This window comes from Lampetra fluviatilis, chromosome 23, assembly GCF_964198595.1.
Source record: "Lampetra fluviatilis chromosome 23, kcLamFluv1.1, whole genome shotgun sequence".
NCBI classification, from domain to species: domain Eukaryota; kingdom Metazoa; phylum Chordata; class Hyperoartia; order Petromyzontiformes; family Petromyzontidae; genus Lampetra; species Lampetra fluviatilis.
Genome location: NC_136297.1, coordinates 11,492,617 through 11,508,511, shown reverse-complemented (window position 1 = coordinate 11,508,511; position 15,895 = coordinate 11,492,617). Strand labels below are relative to the sequence as shown.

Sequence of the window (15,895 nt, the reverse complement as noted above, 5' to 3'; positions counted from 1 at the left end):
TGTACAAGTGGGAGCGGTGGTGTAGCGGTTAGTGCGCTGCGCTACGAACCTGGCTACCCGGGTTCGATTCCCGCTCACGGCCAACACCGGTGACGATATCTGAACCGGTCCTGGGCTTCCCCTAGGTCGACTCAGCCTCAAATGAGTACCTGGTGCGATGTGTAAACATCGCCACTTGGGAGACAAAGGCGGCCGGGCGTGGTGTTGGCCACCCACCCCCTCGTGTGCCGTGCCGGCCTTTATAGGCGCTCGCTAACAGCACTTGCCCCTACAGTCTGTGAAGGCTATACGGGAGATCTTTGTGTACAAGTGCGCGTAGAGGGAGTGGTGGCGCAGCGGTGAGCGCGCTGCACTCCAGCACTCGGGCGACCCCGAGTTCGATTCCCGCTCACGGCCATCAAACACCGGTGACGATTATCCGAACCGGTCCTGGGGTCTCTCCCTAGGTAGGTCCACGATGGGGAAACATCAAAATACCCCTGGTTGTGACACCACTGGGCTTGTGACCCTCACTTTGGTTGTGACTCCGGGGTTGTGACTCAACCGTGGCTGTTACTCGGCAGCTGTGAGTCCACCGTGGTTGTGACCGTGTAGTTGTGAGTCCACCGTGGATGTAACTTCACCGTGGATGTGACTGTAGTTGCGAGTCCACCGTGACTCCACCGTTTGTGACTGTGGTGGGAGAGCAGAGTTCAGGATGCGTAACTCCCAGGCAGGAAGGAACCCATCTTTATTCAGGCAAGGCGTTAGTAGTTGTCGGCGTTAATTACCGCGTAGTCGCGGCGCGCTAACAGATCCTACGCAAAACTTCGCAATGCGATATCTTAAAAGTTATTAAATAACTCGTTTTGTTTACCCTCCCCCCCTCCACCGCCATCACCACCCCCCAAACACTCCTTCCATTGAATTACACACGTGTATATATATATATTTTTAGTAAGACAGTATTTAGAGATAATAATAAAAAAAACTGTGCGTATTTGCACCGTGAATCGTCAACGTTTAACTCCCCCCCCCCCCCCCCCCGAACTTCCGAAAGACGCCGCTGCCACCCCTCTGCGTTGATCATCGACGCCACCGGCCCCCCCTTCACCCCCCCCTTCACACCCCCCCCCCCCCCCCCCCATTTCCCCCGGTAGCTTCGCTCGGCCGCCGATCCACACGGATTGTTCCCACCGCTTCGCGTTCAGCAACCCTCGGCTTCTCCCTTCACCCTCCCCCCTTCACCCCCCCCCCCTCTCACACCCCCCCTTCACCCCCCAGCAACCCTCGGCTTCTTCTCCCATTAAAACGCACGCGAAAAACGCCTAACGCGCAACTTTTTTTCAAAGGATTTATGCCAAACGAAAACTAAGCCTCTCTTAAAAATAGACAATGTACACAATGATCTCGAACGATGCGGTGATGATGATGACGACGACGACGACGTCGACAATGTTGATCGGAGGTCCCTGGAGTGATGCGGAGCGAGAGCTGCGGGACATCGTATCACCCCCCCCTCACCCCCCCCCCCCTGTTGACCCCTTGACCCAGGGATACCTACGCATCACCTGCAGTGATTCGCCGCAACTGATTGAAGCTCACCGCTGTTTGCCGTTCAACGTTGTCGCTTCCGGAAGAAAAAAACGAACGAAACGGGAGGGGGCTGATGGGGGGGGGGGGGTCTCGTTTAGGGGGCAGCGGAGATCCGAGCTCGATTACCGGCCACAGCTGGCGTCAGTGGCAAGACGATGTCAGAACCGACCCTAGCCCCCTCTCCACTCAACCCCCTCTCCCACCCACCCCCCCCCGCCGGACGTTGAGCTTCAACAACCCACACTGACCAGCGTGGTGAAGTATGGTCAAACAATTCCCATGAGCAACACAGCGTGGCGAGGCCTTCCGTTCAGGCGGTGGCTTGACCAAATAAATGTGACATTTTGGGTCGTCACGCCGTGGTCGTGTGACGTAACGCTGTAACGTCGCGGTAACGTATCAACGTGTCGACAAGCGGCGGTGGGGGGCACGTGGGGGGCAGAGGGGGGGGGCAGAGGGGAAGGGGGGGCCACCCTGCCGCTAGTACTCCTTGCGGCACTTGCCCTTCTTCTCGCGGCGCTGCAGCTTTCTGAGCCGGCGCGCCCACACGTCCTGCCACGGCGCGGCCAGGCTGTCCTTGTCGGCCACGAGGCCGCCCCCCGCCGCCGAGGGGGCGCCGTGCTCGGGGTGCCCCCCGCCCAGCAGCAGGTACTTCTTGCCGGCGCGGAAACGCGGGGGGCAGTGGCAGGCGAGGTCGCGGGAGCGCGCCCACAGCGCCTGGCGCAGCTGGGCCCGGCGAGGTGCCATGCCGCCGCCGGTGCCACCGCCGCCGGTGCCGATGCCGGTGCCGGCACCGCTCACGCCGCCGCGCTTGAAGACGGAGATGATGTTGACCGTGTAGCGCGTCCACTCGCCCGCCGCGGACTCGTCCAGCACGTGCAGCTGCAGGGCTGCGCGCGGGAGGGAGGGAGGGCCAGTTGGGTGGGTGGGGAGTTCGCTTGAGTCTCTAGTCATCCACCGCGTGCGACGTTCACAATGGGGGGCGACGCGGTTTTTGGTTGAGTCCGGCCCGGCCGAAAGTCGCGAGTTCAAATCGCAGTCTGGGTGGGGTGGGGTGGGGTTGGGGGGGTTGACTCTACCCCGTCAACCCCCTTCGGGGTCGACAAATTGAGTCGCGCTCGCTGCGTCTCGTCTCGGGGTGTGGAGGTGAGACGTACCGTGCACCGAGACGGCCCCGGAGGGTGCCAACATCGAAAGCGCAAATCGTTCGCGTTCGCCACAAAAAAAATCCAGACGGATCGAACGTTATTGTTTTTTCGTCGTTTGTTTGCACGTGGCCCGACTGCAATGCGCGCTTGTGAAGCGTGGACGGTCGACGCGGCAGACAGGTGCAACTCCGAGCAAGAGGAACGTTCCACCGTGAGCCACGCTGATGGACGTGGCCGCTCCTCGGCGTTAAAGTCCCGGGGGTGGCCGGGCGGCTCGGAGCTATCTGAGCCATCGCCACTCAACAGCCTGGGTTCGAACCCGGGCTTTTGGCCACCCGCTATTAAACTGGAGCCTCTGGAGTAGTGGCGTGTTGATGGGCTGGGTGGTGAGGCTGGGTGGTGAGGCTGGGTGGTGAGTCTAGAGGCTGGGTGGTGAGGCTGCGTGGTGAGTCTAGAGGCTGGATGGTGAGGCTGGGTGGCGTGTTGATGGGCTGGGTGGTGAGTCGAGAAGCTGGGTGGTGAGGCTGGGTGGTGAGGTTGAGTGGTGAGGCTAGTTGGTCCGGGTTGGTGGTGCGGCCGGGGTAGTGAGCCTGGGTGGTGAGGTTGATTGGTGAGGCCGAGGCGATGAGGCTGAGTGGTGAGGCCGTCTAGGGGAGACCCAAATAAAGGAAGGCAAACTTTGTTCTCGTCGGTATTGCTCTTTCAGCTGCCGCGGCACCAGACCCCAGTCAACAAAGAGGCCTGAAATCTCCTCCTCGCTCTCCCCCGTCTCTCCACCCTCTCTCTCTACCGTATCTCCCCCCTCTCTCCACCCTCTTTCCCCACGCTCCCCTCTCTCCCCGCTCGCACCTCTCTCCCCACTCTCATCTTTAGCCTCTCTCCCCTCTCCCACATACCCCCCCCCCTCCAACTCTCTCTCTCTCCTCTGCGTCTCCTCCCAAATTTGTGAAATTCGAAAAACTGCCCCTCAAGTCGCTCGAATGGGATCGTGCTCAGCAGAAGAGGCAGCAGCAGCAGAGGCAATCATCGCCCCCCGTGTCGGCAGCAGACTGATGCCCCTTTGCAGGCCCCGCTTCTGGGTCACCTTGTGCTGCACAGAGACAGCTGATACCGTTGGGATGAGATGCGACGTGAACGATGCGACGACACGCTGCAGCGTCAGGGAGGAGGAGGGCACTAACATCAACCACAGCTCGTTATGTTTACCTTTCCTATACTTTGTGCTACTGTCGTGTGTGTGTGTACTGGTTGGTGTTGATGTTGTAAAGTTCTGAGCCGCCCCTACTGGACATCCGCGAAAGAAGAGCTTCATAGCTCATCGGATTCCTCCAGTATAAATAAATCGTCTTATTCCCATCCTGCCACTCCTGTCATTATCTCTCTCCCCTCTCTGGCCCGTCTCTCTCTCCCCACTCCCGAATTTATTTACCTTTCTCTGCCGGATATCATCTTGGCCGAGCTGGGGGAGGAGAGGGGGGGGAAAGGGGGGGGGGAGTTGGTAGCCCCCTCCCCCCTCCCATCCCCCCTCCCATCCCTCCCCCCGTGCGTGGCTCAGCAACGGTCGCCAGAGAGACGCAGTGCAATGCGGGCGGCACAAAGCGGCGTGTTTAAAATACGGAGGCCCTTCGCTGCTCTCCTTTCTTTAATTCTCATGGTGTTGGAGGGGCTGGTGGTGGGGGTGGGGGTGGCGGTGTGAGCCACGGCCGCTCTATTTCTCGGCGGCGGGGCTTTGGGACTCGAGAGACAACAATGACTGATGAAAATTCTGTGCAAAGGCCAGCCTCGCGTGCAGCCATAGTGACCGTTACTGACAGAACAACTTGTTTTGTTTGTTTCTTCTTCTTCCTCCTCCTCAGGTTCTGAGGAATTAAATTAAATCTCAGCACCCCCCCCCCCGCCGCCCTCCCCCCACATTGCCCCCCCTCCCGGCACCCCCCCCCCCCATGCACCGCCGGGCGAGAGAAGCAGCAGCAGGAGGAGGGATCGGACACGCGGTGCCGCGAGGCGTCGCGCTCCGCTTTTGTTTCCCCTAAAAAGGCACAAATTATTTGGCCTCCCAAATTACTCTCCCGCCGCCCGCGGCCCTCCGTCGCACCCCCCCCCCCCCCCCGAACAAACAGGCGGTCGTGGGAAAATCTAACAGCGTGGGGGCCCCCTTCGGCGAGCTCTCTGGACAACCTCTCCAGACCGAGCCCCGCTCGCTCGCTGTGAGCGGCGCCGATTCACCACCGCCTCCGTGCGGCACATGGGCACGAGTCTGTCCGCCGTTGCCACTCCAAGGGCGGTGTGTGTGGTTCTGGGCGGTGTGTATGTGGTTCCAGACGGCGTGTGTGTCTCTGGGCGGCGTGCGTGGTTCCAGACGGCGTGTGTGTGTAGCTTACCGTAGTCCTTCTTGCAGTACTTCCGTATGTTGAGCTTGAGTTTCCCCTTGGAGGGTTTGCAGTGGGAGTCACAGTCAGCTGCACAACGACAAAGACAAAGATCCCCCGTACAACCTTCACAGACTTTTGGGCGGCACGGCACACGAAGGGGTGGGTGGACAGCACCACGCCCGGCCTCCTTTGTCTTCCCAGTGGTGATGTTTACACATCGCACCAGGACTAATGTGCAAAGCCACATCAGTCATTGGCACGCTGAAACGTTTTACACGCTGCACTCTAAATCCGCCAACCCGAGTTTGATTCACGGCCAAGGTTAACATGAGCAGGGAGCAATATCTAAACCAGTCCTGGGCCTTTTATCTTCACCAACCCGCATGGACCAGCGCGGTGAAGTATGGCCAAATAATTCACCACGACTTACACGGTGCGAGGTCTTCATCCAGTAGTGGATTGACAAAGGGTTGTGTATTATTTATCCGTATTATTGTTATTATTGTAGTTAATCTGCCCAGACCCAGGATGCATTTCAGGAGGGGGGGGGGTCCTGCGTTGGGAAGTTCGGCCAATTAAAATGTTAACGAGGCCAGGATGCCCCAAGGGGAACCCACCTCACATGTGGCGAGATGCCACGCGGAGGTCTGCGCAGCCGTGGACTGGCAAAGATCTAAAAATTATAAAATTATTAAAATATTAATAAACTCAACTGAATCTATTTTTTTTATTTTGCTAGGTAATTGCCCACTGATCTGTATAGCTCTTTTTACGGAAGCGACCTGGCCACAAATGATAAGCTCAACGAAGTTGGCTTATCATCATGTGGACATTTATAGCAGCCAAATAATCTAAACGCGTGATGTTGATTCTAAATGTGGAGGGGAAAACCGGAGGACCCAGAAAAAAAATCAAAGCGACCACGGGGAGAGAGACACGAAAACTCCAAATATACAGCAGGCGTCACGGTCAGAATCGAACCCACGACCTCCTGTAGACCAGGCGAGGTAATTAACATCTCCTCGCCACCGTGATGATGATGATGATAGACACGCAAACTCCAAATATACAGCAGGCGTTATGGTCGGGATTGAACCCACGACCTCCTGCATACCAGGCGAGGTAGTTAACATCTCATAGCCACCGTGATGATGATGAGGGACACGCAAACTCCAAATATACAGCAGGCGTCATGGTCGGGATCGAACCTATGACCTCCTGCATACCAGGCGAGGGAATTAACATCTCCTAGCCACAGTGGCACCCCAGCCCACCGAGTTATTCACTTATTTTTTTCTTTCAGAAAACCACCTGGCCACCACAAATGATAGCCCAAACGAAGCGACCTATCATCGCGTGGGGACATTCAGAGCGGCAAAATAATCTCAATGCACGTCTCCATGATGTGCATCGAGAATGACGAAAAAAAAAACCGGGGAGGGCCCGGAGAAATAAATAAATAACGCACGACCGCTAAAGGTGGCAGCGGCGCGCGAGCGTGGTGGGGGGGCGGGGCGGAGGGGGGGGCGGGGGATGGGGTTGGGGGGGCACGGGGGGTGGGGGGGTGGGGTTGGGGGGGGGGCACGGGCGGAGGGGGCGGCTCCCCTAATCGCGGTCAAATGGAGCGCGAAATTCAATTGAGCTGCTTTTGTGGGCACCTCCCTCTGGGGCACACGTGTCAACACCCCCCACTCCCCCACATCGCTCTCCCATTCTCCATCCCTCTCTCTCCCTTCATCCCTCTCTCTCTCTTCCTCCATAAACTGATCAGTTTAATATCTTCCTCTGTCTCTCCATCCCTCTCGCTCCCTCCATCTCTGGCTCCGTCCCTCTCCATCCATCCCTCTCTCTCTCTTTTTTTTACGATCAGATGAAACAAGAAGATGCTCGGTGTAGTCGGCACTTTGCTTCGTTCATCATTTCAGTTTTTTTTCAATGCTTTGCTTTATGTACCCCCCCCCCCCCCCCCCGCTGTTTAAATGAAAGATTTCACGCTCTGCTCTCCTCCTTCTTACCCCTTCCTTCTCTCTCTACCCCCTCTCTCTACCCCCCCCCCCTCTGTCTCTCTACCCCCTCTCTCCCTACTCTATGTCCCCCCTGTTTTACTACCACAAGTGCCGCATCTGCACCCAGCCCTCCTCTCTCTCCATCCATCTCCCTCCATCTCTCTCGGGGTACTCGGAACAAAAAAAACTTGCCAATGCAGGATCCATGCAGTCTCGTGGGGAAACGTGTGTGAGGTAACGTGATGTAACGCGTTGTAACATGATGTAACGTGAGGTAACGTGATGTAACGTGAGGTAGCGTGGGGTAACGTGTGAGGTAACGTGATGTAACGTGGGGTAACATTATGTAACGTGGGGTAACGTGATGTAACGTGGGGTAACTTGAGGTAACGTGTCGACGTGAGATGGAGCTGGGGACTCCACCTGAGGGCTTCTCTGGGTTCCCGACGCCATTTTCTGTGTGGACGGCGGTCACGACAGGGATCCCTGCCAGAGGAGACACAGAGACACACAGAGACACGGAGAGACACACAGACACACATAGACATGGAGACACAGACACGGAGACACAGAAACACAGAGACACACAGAGATATGAAGACACAGAGACACAGACACAGAGACACACAGAGACACAGAGACACAGAGACAGAGACACGGAGACACAGAGACAGGGACACGGAGACACAGAGACAGAGACACAGACACAGAGACAGAGACACACAGAGACACAGACACAGACACAGAGACACGGAGACACAGAGACACACATAGACACGGAGACACGGAGACACAGACACAGACACACAGAGACACACAGACACAGAGACACAGATACACAGAGACACACAGACACACACACAGAGACACACAGACACAGAGACACGGAGACACAGGGCAACAGTAAGGTGTGCACGCGGTGTGTGTGTGTGTGCCTGTGTCTGGTGTGTGTGTGGTGTGTGTGTGGTGTGTGGTGTGTGGTGTGTGTGTGGTGTGCGCGTGTGTGGTGTGTGCCTGTGTCTGGTGTGTGTGGTGTGTGTGTGGTGTGTGCCTGTGTCTGGTGTGTGTGGTGTGTGTGTGTGGTGTCTGCCTGTGTCTGGTGTGTGCTGTGTGTGTGGTGTGTGCCTGTGTCTGGTGTGTGTGGTTTGTGTGTGGTGTGGTGTGTGTGTGGTGTGTGGTGTGTGTGTATGTGTGTGTGGTGTGGTGTGTGTGTGGTGTGTGCATGGCACGTGTGTGCAATGTGTGGTGTGGTGTGTGTGGGTGTGGTGTGTGGTGTGTGTGTGGTGTGTAGTGTGTGTGCGTGCACGTGCGTGCGCGTGGCGCGCGCGTCTGTACGTATGCAGGGCGCGACGGGCGAGCGGCTCTGCTGGAAGCCCTTGGCACAGCGGTTGCAGGTGACCCCCGTGACCCCGTCCTTGCAGGGGCACTGCCCCGTCGTCTGGTTGCACGTCTTGCCCGCGGCCCCCACCGGGTGACAGTCGCACGCTGGGCCCCCCCCCCCCCAACGCGGACAGGACAGACACAAGAGGGGTCACGCGTCACGCTCCCGAGTCGCGGGCAACTCCCGGGGGTAAACTTGTGGTTGACCGCGATTGGAGGGGTTCGCTTCCGAAGAAAGCGGTGCTCATTTCGCGAGCCCTGGGTTCGAACTCGCGACGTTTTTATTGCGCGCCGCACCGGCTCTGCCGATGGCCGTTTAGGGAAGCAGAGGGGCTTTGTTAGGCCTTGGTATAAAACGTTGACTCGGCACGGCACGGTTATTTATCAAGATTGAATGGAACAAAATCGATACCTGTCAAATCCATACGGTTTACCACTTAATTTTGTACAGAGAAATTGAGTTTTCAGGTCCATGCGGCGTACAGCCGTTTCACAATACAACAAATAATTGTTTCTGTGTGTCTCCCTTGTGATGGTATTTTGTAGGATGAACGTTGAGATTTATACCCTGGGGCACGGGGTGACCAATAAGGTCTGAATTGGTCTGTAATAAGGTAGGGCACCGGTAAGGGGTTGACGAGTATGAAAATCTGAGCATAATTTAGATTAAATTGTAATTTATCTGATACATTGTAATTTAGCTTGGGGTTTTAAACTTACCTCAAAACCATGATATTGGGATTAAAAACAATTCACCGCCTGTTGGAATGCGTTTTATCGTGGCGACGACGCGTCTGCAGCCACAGCCAATGGGAACGCGAGTTGAAATGAGGTCGCACAAACTTTGCAGAGCCACGTTCAATTCCATTGCGACTCCGTGCCGCGTTGAGACGGAGCGAGACGTAATATCAACACATTTATAATAAACGCGCAACTCTTACAACCTAGGTGACAACGAGGCAAGTTCACTAGACACGTGACAATAGACATCATCAGACACCCTTGCAAACTAAAAGCTATTTTATTTTATCAGGTAAGGCCCACTGAGCGATCTAGCTCTATTTTAGAAGCAACCTGGTTAGTATAAATTATAAGTGCAGTTTGCGTGTCTCTCTCTCTCCCCGTGGTCGCGTGGATTTTTCTCCGGGTCCTCCTCTGAGTGTTTTTTTTTACCCTCCACATTTAGAACTAACAACGCGCTTAGAGTATTTGGCTGCTATAAATGTCTGCGTGATGATGACGAAGCCACTTCGTCGAGCAATCATTTGTGGTGGCCTGGTCGCTTCTAAAAACAAATAGAGAGAGCCGCATAGCTCAGTGGAGCCTTACCTCGTAAAATAAAAATAAAAACGTTATATTCTTGGTTCTTTCGTTAAAGTCACGTAGAAGGGAAATAATAAAATAATAAAAATTAAACAATAAAATGCTCACGACGTTTCGATTGGAACGCAAGCAATTATCATCAGGTGTGAAAACCACAGCAATAAAATGTGAAAAAAAACGTCGTGAGAATTTGATATTTTTATTTTTTATTATTTTATGATTTCCCTTCTACGTGACTTTACCGAAAGAACCACAAATATGAATCCCTGCAGCCACGAAAGCTTTAAATCGAAATAAAAACTTTCTAGTTTTCTCTTTCAAAATCGCCCCTTAAAGGATCGTGGACCCCCTTTGCGGGCTCAGTTCCCGCGGGGGGCAGGGGGGGGGCCTTTGGGGCACACGCGGTGCGTGATTTACGCTTGCAGGCCTTGCGGTGCGCGATGGGCTTGCCGAGGTCACGGTAGTAGCCCTCCTTGCAGTAGTGGCAGTGCCGCCCGGCGGTGTTGTGCCGGCAGTTGAGGCAGACGCCGCCGCTCTTGCGTCCCGACAGCTTGAAGAGCTCCATGTTGAAGCGGCACTTGCGGGCGTGCAGGTTGCAGTTGCAGGCTCGAGGACGCGGTGGGGGGGGGAGAGGCGAGAGTTTGGCGTTACGCAGGCAGGGTAAGCGGGCGCGCAAGCGGTACCACTGCGATCTGCGCGCTGAAAATGCTCACGCCCGCTGACACATTGGCACACGCATGCCAAGGTAAGAGAGAGGATGATGGTCCCCCCGTGTAGCCTGTAACAGACTCTGGGGGGGGGGGCAAATGCCGATGGCGAGAGGCATCTACGAAGGCCGGCACAGCACACGAAGGGGGTGGGTGGCCAGCACCACGCCCGGCCGCCTTTGTCTCCCGAGTGGCGATGTTTACGGCACGCCGCACCAAAGGTACTCATTTGAGGTTGAGTCGACCTAGGGGAGGCCCAGGACCTGGTTCAGACATTCGCCACCGGTGTTGACGCCGGTGGTCGTGTCGAGCGCGAATCGAGCTCGGCTCGCCGCCGTGTTCGTAGCGCGGCGTGCTAACTGCTGTGCCGCCAATCCCCACGACACTTACGCACACACACACACCACACACAGGTGACACACGCGGGTGACACACGGGGGTGACACACGGGGGTGACACACTCAGTGATGACTGACACACGTTGTGATGACACCCTCAGTGATGACGCCCTCAGTGGTGACACACGTTGTGACGACGCACACGTGACGACACACTCAGTGGTGACACACGTTGTGATGACGCACACGATGATGACAAACTAAGTGGTGACGTCACACACGTTGTGACGATACACACATGACGACACACACGTGACGACACACACGTTGTGCCGTTCACACACGTTGTGACGACACACGTTGTGACGTCACACACGTTGTGACGTCACACACACGCGCGATGGCGACGCACTCACCCACGCACTCGTTGGCCTCGCGGGCCGTGCTGCGCTGCCAGGGCCGGTCGTAGTGGAAGGGCCGGCAGCGCTCGCACTCGGCGCCCGCCGTGTTGTGCCGGCAGTCGCACACGAGGCCCCCGTCGCGGTCGCGCACGCAGCGCGACGCGTGGCCGTTGCACTTGCAGCGCCCTCCCACCTGCGATGGTGGGGGGGGGGAGTGGAGGGAGTGGAGGGAGGTGTGGAGTGGAGGGAGTGAAGGGAGAGAGGGAGTGGAGGGAGTGGAGGGAGGTGGGGAGGGAGGTGTGGAGTGGAGGGAGTTGTGGGAGGGAGGGAGTGGAGGGAGTTGTGGGAGGTGGGGAGGGAGGTGTGGAGTGGAGGGAGGTGTAAAGTGGAGGGGAGGGGAGGGAGGGAGGTGTGGAGTGGAGGGAGTTGTGGGAGGTGGGGAGGGAGGTGTGGAGTGGAGGGAGGTGTAAAGTGAAGGGAGGGGAGGGAGGTGTGGAGTGGAGGGAGTTGTGGGAGGGAGGGAGTGGAGGGAGAGAGGGAGTGGAGGGAGAGAGGGAGGGAGGTGTGGAGTGGAGGGAGGGAGGGAGTGGAGGGGGGAGTGGAGGTGTGGATTGGAGGGAGGTGTAAAGTGGAGGGAGGGGAGGGAGGGAGGGAGGGAAGAGAGGGAGTGGAGGGAGGGAGTGGAGGGACGGAGGTTACTCGTCGTTACGAACTAAATAATCGTTCGCCGGGACTGGGACACGTCGCTTATCGTCGCCAAGTCGACCGACGCGTGCTCGAGGTCGGCCTTGAGCAGGCCACGCGCTCCCCGAAGGGAAGAGCGTGGCCAGGACGACGTCCGTGGAGGCTGAGCGAGAGGAGAAAAAGTGCAAGGATCGTTACTTCGCAGCGTGTTGGTTGCCTGGCGGCAGCTTTAAAGAGGCCTTCATCCAGCAGTGGATTGAGTCGTGGTTCGCTCAGGAGTCGAGCGAGACGAGAGGGGGGGGGGGGGGTAGGAGAGTGCGCGGAGGGGAGTAGAGTGAGATGAGAGGGGAGAGGTAGGAGAGTGTGCGTGGAGGGGAGTAGAGTGAGATGAGAGGAGAGAGGTAGGCAGGGGTCAGGAAGACTGCGAGCATGATCTTGACGTTTATCCAGGACTGGATTGGGATACCGGTGGAGGGAGTGAATCATTGGGGTGGTGGTCTCGTTGCGTGTGGCCAGCGGCGAGGATGTGGTGGAGGCCGCAGAGAGAGGAGGGAGTTGCAATCGTAGAGCCGGGATGCGGCCGAAGGCATGGATGAGGTTCCCAGCTGCGGCTGCTGCCAGCGAATGGTTGAGGAGGAGGGAGGAGGAGGAGGGAGGCGAAGGTGCACAGATTTTAAATGAAGACGCTGACACGAAGAGACCCGCCGTGGTGTTGGGGACGCATCCCGGTCAAACTCTGTCGGGTGCTCGACTCCGGTCATTGTGACCGACAGCTGTGCTCCCTCTCCGTTTTTTTTCCCAATCGCTTCAAATTCAAATGCCACGGCGTGCACAACGTGGTTATTTTGGATCGCTGGCCAGGTTTACATTGTACAGAGTGCCGGTTGTTTATTTGACCATGTGTATTAATATCGCTGCTTTTGTTCTATGCAGCCCCTTGAGTATAAACCATCCCTAGCCCATGGAACATGCCCGGCTACTTGTGCATCAGCCGTGCTTTGCAGTCTCTGTAAACGCTCCCTTCCCGTGGGGTCAAGTTATCGAGGTCATCATGGCCAATGACCTTCAGGGCCACCACCACCGCCACTGCACGGCGTCATCGCCTCCTCTCTCTCGCCGGATCTCGTCTCTGCTTTCGCATAGTCTCAGCTCACTCATCGAGTTGCGCCATTGAGGTTGTAGATGCGGGTGGCATGTGGGTGACCCCCAAACGAGGCGGTGCGCCCCCCCCCCCCCCCTTCAGTCTCCCGTTTGTTGACTCTTAGAATCAACAATACGTGTTGCCCGTAGCTCCCGGGTCATTCATTCGCCTGCAGCACAATCACCCTGCACGCGTCCGATCTCCCGGGAGACGTCGCAAGCTAAGCAGGGGGGTTGAGCCTGGCAAGTCCTCGGTTATAGTGGCCGCGGTGATGGGGATACAGCGGTGCAGCAATTGATTGCTAAATGCATATCTGCCGGGCTTTGAGCGTCTCGCCATCGTATTACGAAGTGGTGGGTTTTTTTTCCGGGTTCTCCCACGCAACTCTCATTTATTAAATTGCATAATAATCTCAGTCTCGTAGCAGGACCCTCCTGGGCGCCACGGTGGCTAGGAGATGTTAACTAACTTGCCTGGTACACAGGAGGTCGTGGGTTCGATCCAGACCCTGACGCCTGCTGTTTATTTGGAGTTTGCGGTGTCTCTCTCCCCGTGGTCGCGTGGATTTTTCTCGGGGTCCTCCGGTTTTTCCCTCCACATTTAGAGTCAACGCGCGTTTGGAGTATTTGGCTGCTTTAAATTCCCACATGATAAGCCCACTTCGCTGAGCTATCATTTGTGACGGCCAGGTCGCTTCTGAAAGAGAACGATGTAGCTCAGTGGACCTTTACCTGGTAAAATAAAAGCCATCGTTTCAGTTGATAGTTTTAGTAAACATAGCCTTGAGACTCAGCGAGGCTTCCCTGGGTAAATAAATAAATAAAGAGCATCGTTGTTATTCTTTCGCGGTCTCGGCTCTCCCACCCGATCTGCCGATGTGCACCATCATTTAATTATTCACAGTTACGTGCGATGCCTTTGACTGCGTGCGATATTCGTTGCACGAATGCATAGGTAATGCGTAGGTAATGTATAGGTAAGGTTACATATTTTAAATATTCGCGTCGCTTACCCCCCCTTCCCCCCCCCCGCGCCCCCCTTGCGACACCGTTGCAAACGAGACGGAACTATGCAGGTGGTAAACACCCATCTCAATACTGTACACACGATATAGAATACAGTCAACGAACGCAACAACAAACAACAACCTTTCATCCCGCCACGCACCTGAAAGTCCGACACGGCGTAGTACTGCGAGAGGGCCTCGACCGCCGCCGAGTCGGCGCCGCTCGAGTTCGACTCCTGCCCGGTCACGTCCGCGGCGGGTCCCGCTGCCGAGTGCAGGCGGCTGAACACAACTCGCACGTCGGTGGCGGTCACCCAGTCCTGCAGCACGGGGCTGTTCTCGAAGTCGTGAGCCGACGGGCGGCTGTCCAGGGTGCTGAAAGCCACCAGACCTCCCGGTCCCGAGCCATCGCCGCCGCCGCCGCCGGCCGCCAGGTGAGCGTCAGTGCAGAGGGCCTCCTGCTCGTTCTGCTTGGTGACGGCGGCGCGGCTCGGCTTGCCGTACACGCGGCGGCACTGCGTCGAGTAGAACTGGAAGGGGGTCCACGTGCGGCCATAGTCGGACGACTTGAAGATGGCCATGGACTCGGGCCGCGGCGAGCAGAACTGGAGGCTCACGTAGGTGACCTCGAACTTCTTGCCGAGGGACAGCGTGAGCGAGACGTTGCGCGGGTGCTGCACGCCGCTCGCCGACTGCCAGCACGTGAGGTTGTGCGGGTTGTTGAGGTCGGTGAGGAAGGCGGGCGCGTGGGAGCGCCGCGGGTCGCCGGCGTCGCAAACGAAGCACGGCCCCGTGACGGCCACCGCCGCCGCTCCTCCAGGCGAGCCCTGCTGCTGGGAGGAACCCTGGAAGCCCGACGCCACGGGCTCGGGACCCTGCGCGGCGGTGGCTGGAGCGGGCAGGCAGTAGCGCGACGCCGGCTTCCCGCAGGTGCTGGAGGCGAGCACCTCCCTGCCGAACGCCGCGTTCACGAAGTCGGGGATGCAGCGGCGCGGGTTGCGGTGCTCGTCGTAGCACGGGTCCGGGGGGTTCTGCTGCGACGCGAACATGAGCCCCGTGCGCGCGGGAGCCGCGGCGACGACCCCCGCGGCGGCGGCGGCCCCCGTGGAGTGGGCCTCGACCCGTGGGGTCCGCGGCCCCCCCACGGCGAGCAGAGTCAGGCACAGCAACAGCGCGGCCATGGGGCTCGCTCGCTCGCACGCACGCGCAGCTCGGCTCGGCCTCGACTCTGCGCGACGGGGGGTTTGTGGGAGCGTGGGGAGACACGGGGGGGGGTGGTGGTGGTGGTGGGGGGGGGGAAGAGACAAGAGCGACGGGAAGAGAGGAGGGGATACGGTGTCAGTGGAGGCTTCACAGGGAGACGCGCGCGAGGGGACACGGAGATGAGCGATAGGTGGCTTGCACGGTGGGGGGTGGGGGAGACACGGAGATGAGGGGAGGGATCAGTGGAGTCTGCGGATCCGCGCGTCGCGAGACCACCGGGGGGGGGGGGGGTGCTGAACAAAAGGGGACCGCGTGGCCCGGGGCGGCTCTGTTTGTAAACGGGGCCGGGGGCGGTGACCGTGGCCGGGGCCACGCTGAGAAGCCGGGTGGGCGAGGGGGACCCAACTCAAGCCCAGCCCAAATAACTCCAACCCCAACATGGGTACAGCTCCACCCCCAACATGGGTACAGCTCTAACCCCAACATGTGTACAGCTCCAACACCAACATGGGTACAGCTCCAACCCCAACATGGGTACAGCTCCAACACCAACATGGGTACAGCTCCAACCCCAACATGGGTACAGCTCCAACCCCAACATGGGTACAGCT

The 15,895-nt window shown here is 57.8% G+C and overlaps 1 protein-coding gene across 1 annotated transcript; it reads right to left on the bottom strand.

The window, feature by feature from the left end:
- Nucleotides 1-1,984: 1,984 nt before the first annotated feature.
- LOC144940798 (netrin-1-like) lies at nt 1,985-15,291 on the bottom strand. The gene is made up of 8 exons (XM_078867218.1): nt 14,243-15,291; nt 11,266-11,443; nt 10,222-10,410; nt 8,437-8,586; nt 7,525-7,587; nt 5,105-5,182; nt 2,377-2,465; nt 1,985-2,301 (listed from the first exon to the last, which is right to left on the bottom strand). Exons 1-8 carry the CDS (start codon nt 15,260-15,262, stop codon nt 2,056-2,058), a joined length of 2,013 nt encoding a protein of 670 aa, XP_078723344.1. The 5' UTR covers nt 15,263-15,291; the 3' UTR covers nt 1,985-2,055.
- Nucleotides 15,292-15,895: the final 604 nt, after the last annotated feature.

What these genes read in the sequence shown, in the direction of transcription:
- LOC144940798 (XM_078867218.1), bottom strand. Translation starts at nt 15,262, where the DNA reads ATGGCCGCGCTGTTGCTGTGCCTGACTCTGCTCGCCGTGGGGGGGCCG. An exon ending in ACGCCGTGTCGGACTTTCAG is followed by an intron (nt 11,444 to 14,242) that starts GTGCGTGGCGGG and finishes CCACCATCGCAG; the next exon opens with GTGGGAGGGCGCTGCAAGTG. An exon ending in GCACCGCAAGGCCTGCAAGC is followed by an intron (nt 8,587 to 10,221) that starts GTAAATCACGCA and finishes GGGGGGGCCCAG; the next exon opens with CGTGCGACTGTCACCCGGTG.